The 16,016-nt window shown below is 38.8% G+C and overlaps 1 protein-coding gene across 4 annotated transcripts in view; it reads left to right on the top strand.

Moving 5' to 3' along the window:
• The window catches only part of EEA1 (early endosome antigen 1), a 139,860-nt gene that overhangs the window by 109,124 nt on the left and 14,720 nt on the right, over positions 1-16,016 (top strand). For all 4 annotated transcript variants that reach the window (XR_010921993.1, XM_067559831.1, XM_067559829.1 and 1 more), the window contains 4 exons: positions 6,834-7,019; positions 7,469-7,600; positions 10,088-10,273; positions 10,878-11,116. Coding sequence is in view for 3 of the 4 variants with exons in the window: in XM_067559831.1 (XP_067415932.1) it covers positions 6,834-7,019; positions 7,469-7,600; positions 10,088-10,273; positions 10,878-11,116 (743 nt within the window). In the remaining variant the exon portion in view is untranslated. The remainder of the gene's footprint in view (positions 1-6,833; positions 7,020-7,468; positions 7,601-10,087; positions 10,274-10,877; positions 11,117-16,016) is intronic.

Below are 16,016 nucleotides of genomic sequence, written 5' to 3' on the forward strand. Positions count from 1 at the left end.
AGCCTGACATTGTCAGTGCTTGGATGGGAGACTTCCAATAAAGCCCAAGAGCTGCTGGAAGTGGTGTTGGAGAGACAGTAGCTAGTACTTCTATCTCTTTGTCAGTACTCACAGTCACAGAGTTATCGAGGTAAGACCAGCAGGGATCACCAATTCATCTCATCTGACATCACATCACATCTGACATCACAGGCCACCAACACCATCCAGCTCCCACACACTTAAACCCAAAACTAGACCTAAGCATTACAGCCCACAGGAAATCAGACCATTATGTGCCGCAGGCAGATAACACGAGTGATGGAGGTGCACCAGTGTCCAAGGATTGAAGCAGTGCCCCAGCAAGTGTTCAGAAATATCGTGGTGCCAGAGGAGTCCTCTTTCGGATGACATGCAAAACAGTTGGCCCTGATTATATGTAGTCATTAAAGGTTCTATGGCCCTTTTTGGAAAGAAATGTCTGTTAGCCCTTGTGTCCTGACCAAACTCCAGCTCGGAAGCTCATAGACTTATACGCTTTAAGGTCAGAAGGGACCATCATGATCATCTAGTCTGACCTCCTGCACATTGCAGGCCACAAAACCTTGCCTACCACTCCTGTAATAGACCCATGACCTTTGTCTGAGCTACTGAAGTCCTTAAATCATGACTTAAAGACTTCAAGTTGCAGAGAATCTTGAATGTTTTATCGAATTTGTGACACCACAAAAAGGGGAAAAGCTGTGACCCATTGCTCAGATTTTAGGGTAAATCCCAGAAGCTAGTTATTTTCACAAATTTCATATGACACTGTATAGTTACAATCTCAATACATATTCTGTTTCTAACCACTTTTTGTTTTGTTTTATCATCTGATAAAGGTGAAATGCGAAGAAAAAGCGCATATTTTTATTACCAGACTTCCCTGTATTGACTCAGTATAATCAGCTTTGAAATAGGGTGCCTAGCTGTAGCTCTTCCTTAGTTTGGGCAAGTTCCCTTTTTGGGCTGAAAGCAAAGCTAGAAAATGAGAGTAGAGGAGGAACAAAGCTGGTACTGCAGGACTGTTTGATCTTAGAACTATTTTTAATTAATATTATCAATGTGTCTTATTTTTGCTAAAAAAAAAAAATTGGACAAAAATGTGCATACTCTCCTCAATCCTGGACATGCTGTTTAGCTTTTATTGCAGCATAGTCAGAGAGCATGTGTTTTAGATTAAGAAAGCGAATACAAAATTTGTGTTCTCCAGGGGCAGTGATCTAAAACAAACAGGTAACACAAAAGTAATATTTTGATATTCAGATGTGAAAGTAATAGAATCACTAGTCAGGAATTTCATCATCTTAAATGCTAAATCTTCCACTTCTAGACGACATTAAACTATGAGCCTTGCTTAATATTAATAATAATTAGATCAGAACCACAAAGTTTGGATCACATCTGTATCCTAATTTTGTGTGGGGATTCAGATTCAGGGTTTTGGTTTGGCCCCATCTCTACAATGAAGTATCTCATTCATAGTATGTTGAAACATCTGGAGTGGTTTTGTAGAACAGAAATCTTTGAAACATACAAACTAGATGATCTTGAATGCTTTTCTTGTCACTTCAGGTCTTTGAACTGAAGAAGCATGGAAGGAGTCACTGCACAGCAGTGATGAGTCCACATGGTGTCAAAACCAGTTTTGTTAAAGAGAAGTTTAAATAAATTTGATTAGGTCTGAGAGTGAGATACCCTCACTGCTAGTCTTCACTTCAGCTAAATAAAAATATCTTTGGAATGGCTAAATGGTTTAACACAACTTGGCACACAGACTCTGGGAGACCAAGGTTTCAGACAGATATGAAGATAGATGGCCTCGAGCCATATGGTTGATATGAACTGAGGTGGCATGTATAGTAGCTGGGTAGGATTGGAGGGCATGAGTTGAGCTGTACTGATAGCACCATCTGCTGGCATGAGAATGCAATATCATTGTTAGACTGCTGAGCTATTTTCTGACCTTCCTTGCTAATGGAATCAGTCTGCTGTGGAAGCAGATGCAAAGCAGATCATGGGAGTTTAAGGGAAATCTTGTAGCCTGAGATATTTAGGTGACAGTGTTCCATGAGGGCTAACCTTAGATCAGACGACTGCTCTGGTGAGCTCAATTCCTCCTCAACCTATCCACCTATCAGTACAGTTAAAGAAATGAAGGGCTGGTTAACATCAAAGCCTTTATTTCAATAAGGGAACATATGTTACGTCACTTTAGCCAAGGTGAAAAGGTTTGGTGTAATCTGACGGTGGGACAGAGACACACAATAAATTTTAAAAGTCAAATTTGCATTAATGTAGATTAAAAAGAAAATATGACAAATATGTGTGTCTGTATATAAAATACACATATCTCTATACATATACAATTTAACACACATTTACTTGTGCCTCCACCATAAAAATTGAACCAAACCATTTCACTTTGGCTAAAGTTAAAGTTCTAGAAATATGTTCCTTTTTAAAAATAAGGATGTTGATGTTAACCAATCTGCAATTCTTTAACTGTATTGATGGGGTGGGGAGAATGGATGGATGAGGTTGAGCCTACAAATTCAAATAAATTATATTCTCTTAATGTATATATATTGGGGGGACTTTGTATTGTTTACAAAAATTGCCTTTTTTTCCTAAAAATTACATTTTCTGTAAGTGAATGTGTAGTGCTCATGGAAATGAGGAACTGTTATCAGTTGATTGAATTAAGCAAATAGATACTGTGCACCTCATTCTAGGCCTGGAAGCTTTTTTAATCTAGTCCTGGTCTCTTACATAAACAATGCCAGCAATAGGATGTATTTGGGGGAATTACCTTGCTTCATAGCATAGCCTTCCTGACTGGTATTTCGTCATTGGACCTTTCGTCTCTATGTATTTGCTAGTAACTCCCCTCCCCTTCAGCCCTCTCAAATTCAAACTACACATGCAATAAAACAGGAGGAATGGGACAGGCTAGTACACCTAAGCCACTGTCACCTGGTATCTACTATGTCCTTAAAATATTTTTTATTATCTGCTGCCTCCTCTCTTTTCCCCCTCCCCTGTTTAAAAACATTCTAATAAATATCCCATTGATCTCATAACTTGCCTAATTTGTACTTTGTTTTCCTTATTTAAGAATTTAAAATTAAACTAGTATTAACCTGTTAAGCATTCGTATTTTGTGTGGCAGTATTATAGCTGTAAACTAGATTGGATCTAAGATGTCAGTGTGGACCAGTGGTTCTCAACCCACAGCCTGATTGCGGCCCAGTCAGCACACAGCTGTGGCCCATGTGACATCCTCAGGGCCATGCAGGTAGTATATATATTGTGTGGATGTGGCCCACATAACATATAGAGAGCTGCATATGTGGCCCACAATGATAAATAGGTTGAGAACCACTAATACTTAAGACGGTCTGACATTCCATCTAGTAGAGGGTCCTATAGTACTACTCAAACAGAAAGACAGTCACACAGTGTTATACATTGGAGTGATTATCTGCTCACTTAAAGAATATTACTGCTATTGAAGAGGATACTAGTTAGGAGAAGACATTGTAATGTGCATGTTAAAACTAGCCTGTTAAAAGTAATGGGTGAAATCATAATGGGCAAAACTCCCATTGATTTCAGTTGGGCAGTTTTTTATCCAATATTAAAATGTCATAATCCGATTACTGTCCCTGTTGTTGGGTTCTGGCAGTCTCCCACTTCATAGAGGCCTTTGCCAATGGGTACATTTCCCATTGACATCAGTGGGGTCATGATTTGCACTGCATGTTTTGAAGAGGGTTTTGTGTCCACTTTAAATATCTTGGGAGATATTTACATAGCTCTCCTGTTGGGCTCTGTTCTGTTTTATTTCTTACCAGATATTGAAACAGGTTTTAATGACTTACATGCTTTTCCTTTTTACTTGTCTTTGAATATGGTTTGGGATATGCTTACTGCTTGTCTCATAAAGATAATATGCTTTTTTATAAGGTACTATCACCCTGTGCTTGAATCCCAACATAATCCTTTTACTAAAACTTTGTGGTTCAAAGAGGTAACAATAATCTGATCTTCAGCCTTGTTCAGTTATTTATGTATTAATTTACTGAAAAACAGGTCTTTCTTCTGATACTCCTTAATTCTAGTGTCTTGAGTCACCATTTGTTCCTTCCATTGATGAAGCCAACCCTGCTTTCAGACACCACTGCTGAAATGCCGCTATTACAAAAGTAGTATTACCAACCATAAGGGCTCAAAATTTATGAGCTTGGCTTACAAATCATGAACTCTAAAGAAATTGAGGCTTTTTATTTGCTTTCTGATTTCTGGGCTGTTAGGGTTCATTGCTTCCCATTTTTCAAGCTTTTTTTCCCACAACCATCAGAGCTAGGGTTTTTTATTAATGAAAATTGAGATACTCGTGCAATCTCATGATTCCAGCAAACTGGGGCTTTAATAAGAACACCAAATATTGTGAGACTTCTGAAAATATCACAAGAGTTTGGAATACTATAATAGTAACCATCTTTTACTTTGAGTGAGAGGTGAGGAGAAGTATTTAACAAAAACTACAAAATCAAAACAAAAAATCCATATGGGGGAATAAAATCTTTAGTTTTATTTGTAACACTTAATTTAAGACACTACAAGAAACTTATCTGGCATAAATTAAGTGGTTATCACTGGTGCTGAGCAAAACCTTTTTGGAACTCTAATTAAGCCTTGTCTGCATCAGACATTTTTCCTTTAAATTTACCATTGATGGTTGCAATGATTTAAATTTTAATTGTGCATATACACAGACCAGGAAGTTCTGAACATTGGTGAGAGAAAATGAAGGAGTCAGCCTATGCTGTGCTGTGTAAATATTTTTGAATAATGTAATTCAATAAATTTGACATAATTACTTGTATTATATGGAGTTTGGAAGTTAAAGTACAGTCAACCATGTGCTCTTATTCAAAATGATCTGGAAAAACTAGAGAAATTATCTGAAGTATATAGGATGAAATTCAATAAGGACAAATGCAAAGTTCTCCATTTGAGAAAGAACAGTCAATTGCGCACATACAAAATGGGAAATGACTGCCTAGGAAAGAATACTGCAGAAAGGGATCTAGGGGTTATAGTGGATCACAAGCTAAATATGAGTCACCAGTGTAACACTGTGGCAAAAAAAGCAAACATGGGATGTATTAGCAGGAGTACTGTAAGCAAGACACAGGAAGTAATTCTTCCGCTATACTCCGTGCTGATAAGGCCTCAACTGGAGTATTGTGTCCAATTCTGGGTGCCAAAAGATGTGGACAAATTGGAGAAAGTCCAGAGGAAAGCAACAAAAATGATTAAAGGTCTAGAAAAATGACCTATGAGGAAAGATTGAAAAAGTGGGTTTGTTTAGTCTGGAGAAGGAAAGACTGACGGGGGACATGATAACAATATTCAAGTACATAAAAGGTTGTTACAAGGAGGAGTGAGAAAAATTGTTCTTGTTAACCTCTGAGGATAGGACAAGAAACAATGGGCTTAAATTGTAGCAATGGTAGTTTAGGTTGGACATTAGGAAAAACTTCCTGTCAGGGTAGTTAAGCACTGGAAGAAATTGCCGAGGGAGGTTGTGGAATCTTTGTCATTGGAGGTTTTTAAGAACAGGTAAGACAAACACCTGTCAGGGATGGTCTAGTCCTACCTTGAGTGCAGGAACTGAACTAGATGATTTCTCAAGGTCCCTTCCAGTCCTACACATCTATGATTGTTGCCAATTAATTCTATCTAGAGTGCACAGGACCCCAAAAAATTTTAAGCTGGCCCTGCCTTCTTGTGCCTTCTAAATTCCTGTTCTTTTCCTATTGCAATGTTTTCAAGAATACTATGCATTTAATAACAGGTTTCCTTGCCCCAGTTCCTCTAACTGTGCTTGATCATTGAGGATTCACATAAAAACTCTTTAGTGTGTTTTTCTTCAGTGCTTCTTGAAAGAATGCCTTTCAGCTATACAAATGGAACCAGCCCCTGCTTCAGGTTAATTGTTCAAAAAAAAAAAATCTCTTATGAAGTCAGATACCTGGTGAAACCTGAGGTTTGAACTCACTATATGCAGATATAATTGATCTTGGGTGGCAAGGTGCAGAATGTTACAGGAGGCTTTGAAATCCACTTTATAGGGATTCCTCTGAGCTCTTTTGTTGAATAACAGGGATGGCTGGATGTCAGTTAAATTAAGATTAGAACAGTAAAATAGAATGACAGTTCAAGTGCTGTTTTTAAAATGCCTGATGTGATTGAGACCATGAAACTTTTCATTCTCAAAATTTAAATTAGATTTTAGCATTTCACATGCTACAAGACAGGTGGGATTTTTAAAAGCACTCAGGATCAGCCTAACTCTGCTTCCATTGAAGTCTATGGGAAAACACAACAGGAACAGAGTTAAGACAGCACTGAATGCTTCTGAAAAATCTCACCTGGCTGCTGTCTCTATTTCTAATGGGTACAACTACCTGTAACCATAGGGCAATTCAAATGCCTAGAGAATAAGTTAATTTGTTTTTGTTTGTTTGTTTTACTGTTGTACTTTCTTTCTTTACTACTTGATGCATTTGAAATGCATAAATTCCAACTCCTGTTATTGGAACCATTATTGGAGAAGCTTTTCCCCCCCCAGAGGTTAGTCTCCCAACTGTGTTCTACTGAAATTTAAAAACTAAGTACTATGCCCCAGATGCTGATCTTTCCATACACATGCATAATAAGTGTTTAAATTATTGTGGCTAACGTGGAGCTCTGATGTTGCAATGACATCGACAGACGATTTTCAGAATTGTTTTTGTAATTAGTCCACAGAGGAGAAACTTACCCTGGCTCAGGAGGAATTAGTTTCAAGTAGAAATCAAATTGGTAGCCTTAATCAGTTGATGCAAGAACTTAAGACAATAAAGTCTACTCTGGAGCAGGATGTGTCAAAGAAAGAACAGCAGCTGAAAGAACAGGACAAAATTTTACAGGAAATCCAGAAAGACAAGGTAACTTACATTTCCTATTACTTTTCTCTTCTTCCCTCTTGTTTAATTTACACATATGTAGAAATGTGCCAGGATTTCTCAATGTGTTGTGCTAATGCAGTTTGTATCTGCACTTACAGCAGTTTATTGGACCACTGATGCATAAAACATTTTTAAATAAATAGTTGAAATGATGGAATAATTTAAAACAATTTAATCATAAATTAATTATCCCCGATGGGGCCATATACTGAACAAAATTCATGTGAAAAGAAAAAGATTATTGATTTTAAAGATAAAACTAAATGATAAGCTTTTCTCTCAGATTAGAGGACATAATTGCGGATGGTCATCTGATACAATCATTCTCTCATCAGCCATCTTTGTAATCAAGAGGTTTTTAGTAACCTTATGTGTGGTTGAGGTCCCTCGAGCATATATTTTTTTCTTTGTTTTTTTTTCCCCCCAAGGTTTTGAAAGAAAAAGACTTGGCTAATGAAAAATCTAAAACAACAGAGCTCCAGGAAATAAAGAGTAGGCTGGAAAAAGACAGTAATAAATTGAGTGAAGAGCTTAGGACCTGCAAGCAAGAATTTGAGAAGGTATGTTGAGACACAAATTGGAACTCCAGGTAGCAATAAGAATATTCATGTATGTAACGCATTCAGTCAGAGAATCTCAAATTGCTTTGCAATGATGGGTATTACTATCTCTATTTTACACATATGGAACTGAGGCGCAGAGGGATTAAGGCCCATATCTGCAAAAGGATTTAGGAGCCTAACTCCCACTTCAGACACCCGAGCCAAAATTTAGGCACCACTGAGATCTTCAAAACCCCTGGTCAGTTCCCACCTAACTCTGGAGGTGCCTACATTTTTGCTGTAAAAGTCCCCTAGTTGCCAAAGTTTCATACCCCCTGAGAGGGGCAGGGCTAGGACCCACCTTTCTCCTCAGCATCTTGGCTATTTTAGGCGGCTCCGTCCCTAGCATGCTAGCTTCTGTGGATCCCATTCCGAGGTGCCTATCTCTAGCCATGCATTCTGTAGGAAGCCTAAGCATCTTACTCAGGGTTTGTAGATTCCACTGAGGTGACAAAGTGCCTAAAAGTTAGGAGTTGCAACCCCTAAATCCTTTTGTGGATTTGGCTTAAGTGATTTCCCCATGCTCATGCAGCAAAACTGGTTCAGTTGGTTATGATCCAGACCTCCTGACTTCAGGTTCTGTACTCTAACTCTAGACCATGCTGTCTCCTTTTATATAAATGACCCTAAGCAATTAACTATCTAGGCTTTCTCCCAAGGTTTTAATAAACATGGACAAGAGGAAAAATTCTCAATTTGTGTCCCCAAATTCTGAGAAGTGAAGAAATTAAAAAACCTCTCCCAGCCACACAACAACAACAACAAAAACAAACACAAAAAAACCCAAAACCAAAGCAAAACCAACATCTTAGGTTTATTAAGGTATATGTTCTCACTGATAAGGAAAGCCATCGAAAATGTGAAGTTTTGGGGGGGGATTGTATGCTGTTTTTTTAATTGTATCCAACCGGAAGTCTAATTTTTAAAAGCAACACTCCTAATTAAAATATATGTACATTCATTAAAAATAAAAGTATGCCTGTCTGTCACTCTTAAGTGCATGTAATTTATTTATAACATTAAAATACCAAACCAATATTAGCTAAACCAATTTTGTTGAAACTTCTTTAAGAATCACTCTTGAGACAAGACTAAATGTTAGAAAACTTGTTAAGGATACTTCACTTTGAAAGAAAGATTTGGAGGATTGGGTGTTGAATGGAATTTTGTTTAGTCTTTGTATTATAAGTGCTCATTACATTTTACATCTCTAAATCTTTTCTGTCTCTATTAAAAATTGATACTTTTAAAAAGCAGTCTGGCTACATTGTATTACATATAATATTTATTAATAATAATTTATTTGCCTCTGCTGGCCTCCTCAATGTTGTTGGTGGTTTTGTGAGTATAAATGAAGACACAGTTCCTCCCATAAAAAACTTAGACTAAAAAATAAATAAATTTTAAAATAGCCTAGATATTTATAAGTTCTATGAAAATGCAAAAAAATTATGGCTTTCAGATGTTCTTTTGTGATCCAGTGTCTAAAAATGATCATTACTTCCAGAGAATTCAGTGCCCAATGCTTTTTGATTTTGAGAATGCTAACTACAATTGACATACACTTCCTCAAACCTCTATCCTAAAAAAAGAAGGAATTTATAGAGCTGCAGAGAATTTGAAAACACACATAAACTGGGATGTCATCTTAATATTCATCTTTTGTTCTCTGTGGTCGCAGCCAGACTGAAACCAAAAATATCTCCACTTACGAAATCAAGTATGGCCATATCATCCATCCAATGGTTTGAAAGGAGAAAAAGAGCTGTATCCTTGTGATACGTTTTGTCTTGACTTGCAGTGAAATGTAGCCATGAAAAACTATCACCCCTTATTCACCAGAGTATACGTGCATATTGGGCTGTGGATTTAAGAAAGAAAGATTCCTGTCAAGTTAAGTTATTCCCTCTATTTTTAAGCTATTTCCAGTACAATATACAGGTAAATATTTATGAACTTAAGACTGTAAAAGTACTCCCATGCAATAATTGTTTCCACTGGATTTAAAAATAAATAAATAAACATTCCCTCCTTGCCACCACAGGGTTTGTAACTCGCACCTTGTATACTTCCCTAGTGCAGAAAACCTGACAGTGAAATGATTAGAATCCAACTTAAAGAAAAGTGAAATTGACAAACTTACAACTTGACAGAAATGCAGAAAGTAAGGAAACATAATTTCCACTATTTTGGTGGAAAAGTAAATTAGAAATTTATTTGTTTCTGTTTGTAATAATATAAGATGTAATTTGTAACCTAGGTAAGGAACTTAAAAATGTTTTTAAAAAATGTGATAGTGTCATGATCAGTTGAAGTTTTGTGTGGTAAAGGTATTTGCTCTCATATCCCTGGAAATAGTTATAGTAGGTCTGAAGTTGGTTCACAGGGAAGTTTTACTACTTTATTTTTGACCCTGTGTGATAGTTTAAACTTGTATTTTAACAGGAAGTGACTAATTTAAAGGATGCCAAACACCTGTTGATTCAACAGAAAATAGAGCTGCAGGGCAAAGTAGATAACATGAATTTAGCTGTTGAACAGGAGAAGAAGAATCAGCAAGTTATCAAAGATCAGTTGAAAAAGAAAGAGGAAGAACTGAAGAAGCAATGTATTGAGATTGAAGCTAAACTGGTGAGCATGTACAGAATGTATAGCATTTACGTGCCTTTAGCACGTCTCTGGATCTTTTCAAAGATGATGGGAGGCAGAGTTAATTTTGATCTCATATTCTTTACATTTTTAATCAATGATTTGTAAATATTTCCATAAACCTTCAGTGTGAGGCAGATTATATTGCAGGAAAACTCAGGTGCAGTAGGCTAAGTAGTGTTTTGACAAATAGATATGAACCCGAAGTGGGATCATAAGAAGGCATTCTGTTTTGTATGATAGCCATTTATGGATTAAAAATAACTTCAGTTTTGAAAATGTAAATACACAGTTTTTCATTTCCTTGCCTTAGTTGAACAATACCAGAAGGGCAGAATTTAGTTTTCTTTCACTTATAAGGAACATTATTCCATTAGAAAAAGTGACTCTTTGGAAACAGATGCCTGAATAACTGCCTGCTAACTGTAAAATATCAAAAAGATGTACCAGAGAGAAGTGTTACCATCATTTTAATTCTAATGTTACAATTGGTAACACACTAACCTGGGTACAAACTCTGCCCAGCACTCTGTCTTTCTCAGAGTTATTTGATAGCTCATTGTTCAGTGTTTCCTTTTTTTTTCAGCGCACAGAGATAAAAGAGAAAGAAGAAGAAAATAGAAAACACGAGGAAATGGAGGCCAATCTCTCCATGCAGATCACAGCTCTGAATGAAAACTTGGCTACAATGAAGAAAGAGTGGCAGAGCAGTCAAAGGAGGGTCAGTGAGCTAGAGAAACAGACGGATGATTTGCGTGGGGAGATTGCAGTATTAGAAGCAACAGTGCAAAATAATCAGGATGAGAGGAGAGCATTGCTGGAGAGGTAAGTTAGTGAGTGTGATGTGGGAGTGTGGTTTTGGTTGCTTATTAGGAACGGGATAAATTAAAATTTGAAAAATAGTGTTTCAATTTTCCTAGTATTCTAGGTACTTTTTGTATGTATTATACTGCCCCTGATGCTCCAAATAGGGGTTTCTAGAGAATGAAGGCTCCCCTCCTTGCCCCCAGCAAGTCTTAGTAGGCTGTTCAACCAGTGAACCAACTAACCAACCAAGAGTCCCATACTCTGTGGTCTTCTTGATGGGGCGCCCACCTCCTACAAACCTCAGGAGGTGCATCCCGGGAGGTGCAAACCTTGGGAGATACATGAGTTGTCTCCTCAAGATGCTTATTAGGGCTCCAGCCCACGTTGACTTTAAGAGGCTTGTGTCCACCCCCTGCAAGTCCTTAATTAATCTCTTTTGGAGCCTCTCAAAATCCATCTTGCACACGTGCAAGCTATAGGAGGGATGGTCAGTGGCTTCCATGAGTCTTAGAAGGCCTGGCAGAGGAGGCTTCCATAGTCTGAGTAGGTTCCTTAGGGCTCCTGCCTCTGAAGATCCTCTGTCTCTGAGTCAGAATAGGCTTACCAACTTCCCAGTGATCTAGAACAGACTTGTCAGCCCCCAATAATACAAAAGAGGCTTCTGGGCTTTCGAATGTGGCCACCAGTGACCCTTCTGTGACTCAGCATCTGGTTGGGCCCCATACAAGCCTCCTAAAGCTCATGAAGGGGATAGCTGTGCTTCCTCTCAGACTCACTAGACATCCCCCTCTCCTTCAGACCTCTTGGTTTCCAATTCTAGGCTTCTGACCTCTTAAGATCCTCCTGCTACCCCTACTACAAATCTCCTAAACGCTGCAGAAGCAGAGCGGCTTTTCTCCTGATTGCAGGAGGCCTGCAGATAAGGAGAGGACTGAGTGAGAGCAATGGGGTTGCAAGATAGGAGGACATCCTTATGTCTTCATGAGGGGGAACCCCCCCCTCCCCTTGTGAGATGAAGGAAACCCTTTATGAGGCTCTCTGTGAAGAAACTCTTTTTCTGATTATGAAACTTCCTTAACAAACAGGTTATGTTCTGAGCTCTATCTCTGCAAGGAAAAAGGGCTAGAGACTCTTTTTAATAGCTGCTTAAATCTCCAGCTATCCCTTATTGTGCTGTGCTAAACTCATCAGAGCCAGTTTTCTGCAGCAATATTACAGACCCAGAAATGAAAATGTTTTGAAATTAGGCTTTAACCAACTAAATTTTGCACTTGGGCAATAATCGGGGCTAGGGAGGGTCCCCAGTAAACCAAGTTCTTTTTTTGAATGCCCTCTGCATATTGCTACTCTTGGGATATCTGCTGACCGGTGCCGTTGAATGGTGCAGACATCTACTAGCAGTGTCTATTCTGAACATTCACATGCCCCCTCCATGCATCGCCCATCCATCAGTGTTTGAGCATATTCTGAGGGTGGGGCTATAGAATGGGGCATGGAAGCCTCAAATCCTTCCAACCGCTACCACAGACAGATGTGAGCCTTCTTCAGCATACAAAATCGAAGAAGACTGACCAATCAGCAACAAAAACCTCAGACCTGCTTACAAAAAAGGAACATAGTAATAGAAATGGCTTTAGACAATATGCATTCCACACCTGAGGCCTCTTTGGAACCAGGACCTTGGGTTCTGAAGAAGAAGAAGAAAGCTCAAGGCCAAACACCTTTCTGGGTCTTGCTTTGTCTTCTATTCAGGGAACTCATTGGCTCCTTCAGATAGCAAACGTGCAGGTGTGAGACAGACCAGACACCGAGATCACTCTATTCGGTCAGGGCCTAAAAAATCTATAGATCTCTCTATTGTATCAGCACTGATCCTTTTAGTGGTGGTTTCCACTAAGGTACTTGTGAAACTGCATTTATCAGATCCATTTCATGCTTCTCCAGGAGAAGGGTGAGATTTGGATAAGGATCCGACAAAATGCTCTCCCTCTCACAAAAAACACAGGGTGGATTCCTTGACACATGGATCTTCTGTGATGCTACCACCTCCTTCCCGAACACCTACAGGTTCACCTAGAAAAACTCTCTTACCCGTATTGCTATTATGGATCCCTTCCTCTGTTGTATTGGTTCCTTGTCAGATCTGGGTTTGGATCACTTTCAAAAGAGGAGGTGGATACATCAGTCTGCCTGAAGTCTTGACCTCACGGCTGTTTTTGTGGCAAAGATTATTGCATGTTGATGTTTCCTCATGACTATGAGATGATACAGAACTGGACAAATTGGCATGAGGGGCAAGTATCTTCCTGGATACATTGGCCATACTGGCCAATTCCAGGGTTTCCATTTCAACCTCATTCAGTTGTGATGACCTTGGTTCCACAGTGAGGCAAGGAAACTTCAGCAGATCCTAATGTGTTGGATCCAAGACTTTCAGATCCTACACCTGTGGATCTGAGACCAAGAGATAGGTCCCCTAAAAAAATTCAGGATATTTTCTGTGATGAGGAAGAAGTTGACGTGTCTTCACAAGCTGATATTGTGCATCAAGACCTAGAACTCACAGGCAAATCCTCCCCTGAGGAAAATGTTAGAATAACCTCAGCTCCCTCACGATCTGAGGATGGTATAGAACTCTGAGAGTCAGTAAGCAGAAATGTGTTTACATTAAAATTACCTTGGTTTCACATTAGGAAACTTTGCATCCTGTTCTTGATACTGGGGAATACATCTACTGAGAAAGTGACTCTGCCTCTTTGGGAAGGTCTCTGCTAGCCAGCAAAATCAGCATGGAATATGTCATCTTTTTTTCAGCTGATTGCTAAGAAAGCTGATTGGTTGTGTGAAATCCCATATGACAGGTTTTCTTGCTTGTATGTGCATCTTCCCTCTAACTCCCTTGTGGTAGTTGCAACAATGCAACGTTTAAGAACAGGACATTTACATTCTACTCCAATGACAGAGAAGGGAAATAATTATGTTCTTTGGAATGAAAGGTATTTTCTTCAGCTTCTCTAAACATGCTGATAGCTAAGTACCTAGCTGTCATGGCTAGATACCTATTTCAGCTCTGGGACAAGATCTCTCTTTTTACAAAGAATCTTTGTGAGGAACACTGCAGACTATGAGGGTCAAAATGTTGCTAAACATGCATTGAGATTTTTTTTAATGTTTTGCATGCCTCACTAAAAACAGGATGATATCAGCTGCACCAGTAACTATCCACAGGCATGCATGGCTATACACCTCTTCTCTGCCCCCAAGAAACTGGGTTGAAGATTGAAGACCTTCCTTTCGAGAGGGATGATCTGTTTAGTTAAAAAATGGATGAGTTGTTGGAGAAATGAAAGAGACTAGGATAGCAGCCAGGTCTCTTACAGTTTTTTAAGAGAGGAGTTCCTACACCTGCCTTCAGATATCAAAGACAGTATTATGTTCATTGTTTTTCGTCTTCCTATTTCAACAAAGATAGATAATACTACCAGTAGCAACAACAATAACAGCAGTCGTCATCTTTAAAACACCAGTACAGAAGATGTCCATTTAAGTCTAAGCTGAGACAAAAGAATTCATCCTCCACTACTTCTTTACTGACAGATAGATCTTCAGTTTGATATGGGATTAGAGAGCAGCAAACCAACTTTGAATTCCGTCCCATGTTATTTGGAGAGTGTTTATGCCAACTTTACAGTGAGTGGCAAAAGTTCACTATGGATAAGTAGTTTTTAGACACTGTAAAGGGGAAAATCTTTCCTCCAAACCAACCTCCCCCCTTCCTCCCTATTCAGAGACCCCTCTGATGAGTCAGTGTTAAGATCAGAAATCAACTTTCTATTCACAGAGGGACTGATAGAAGAGGTTCCGGTAAATTTCAGAAATCGGGGTTTCTACTCCCATTATTTCCTAATCCAAAGGAGAATGGAGGTTTTTGCCCAGTTCTGCATCTGGGGAAGCTAATCAGGTATATTTGAAGGTTTCACTTAAGAATGTTAATTTTGGGCTCCTTTATTGTGTCCCTTTGCTATCTGGATTTTGCTGCTTTTTGCCTAAAAGATGCTTCCTTTAATATATCAATAAGATCATCACACAGGAAGTACCTGCCTTTCACCAAAGAACAGAACCATTTCCAATAAAGGTCCTTCCTTTTAGAGTCTTTACAAAATGCCTGTCAGTAATGGCAGCTTTTCTGAGAAGACAAGGGATTTTCGTGTTTCTGTGTCTAGATGATCGTCTCCTAAAAGCAGCTTCCAATGAAAAGATATCACTGCTAATGCCTTCACAGAGTATCCCTTTCATAGGAACAATTCCAGACTCCAGACTAGTGAGGGCTTTACTTTCCGGAGGACAAGTTACTGAAGATGTAATGTACAATTCAGTTTGTACTTCAGAATCCATTTTCGGAAGTGAAGTTCTTCCTCTTCCTACTAGGTCTCATGAATCACATGTATCACATCTTATGTGAAACTAAAGATGAGACCTCTTCAGCATTGGGCGGCAGGAAACTTCAAATCTGGAGTAGATGACATGAAGCTAATAATTTCTGTTCCAAACAAAATCCAAAAAACTCTTGTGGTGGATGGATCGGGATCATGTAATGAAGGAAGTGAGGTTAAAATCTCCCTCAGCTTCCATGATAATTACAACAGATGCCTCGAAAACAGGATGGGGTGCACATCTCAATAACCGTGTAACTAGAGGGCTCTGGAAGCAGTACAAGTCTTACCTTCATATCAGTGTTCTGGAGTAAAAAGCACTTCAGTTGGCATTCAGACTTTTCCTCCCTCAGATGAAAGGATGTGTTGTTCAGCTAGCCACAGAAAATATGACAGCAATGTATTATATAAACAAACAGGGAGAAGTCCGCTCTTCACAGCTTTGCAAGGAAGTAATAAAGTTTTGGAAGTGGTGTATTCTTCAT

This window comes from Emydura macquarii, unplaced genomic scaffold (genome assembly GCF_026122565.2).
Source record: "Emydura macquarii macquarii isolate MOO-44397 ecotype Brisbane River unplaced genomic scaffold, CSIRO-AGI_Emac_v2 contig_2205, whole genome shotgun sequence".
Taxonomy (NCBI): Eukaryota; Metazoa; Chordata; order Testudines; family Chelidae; genus Emydura; species Emydura macquarii.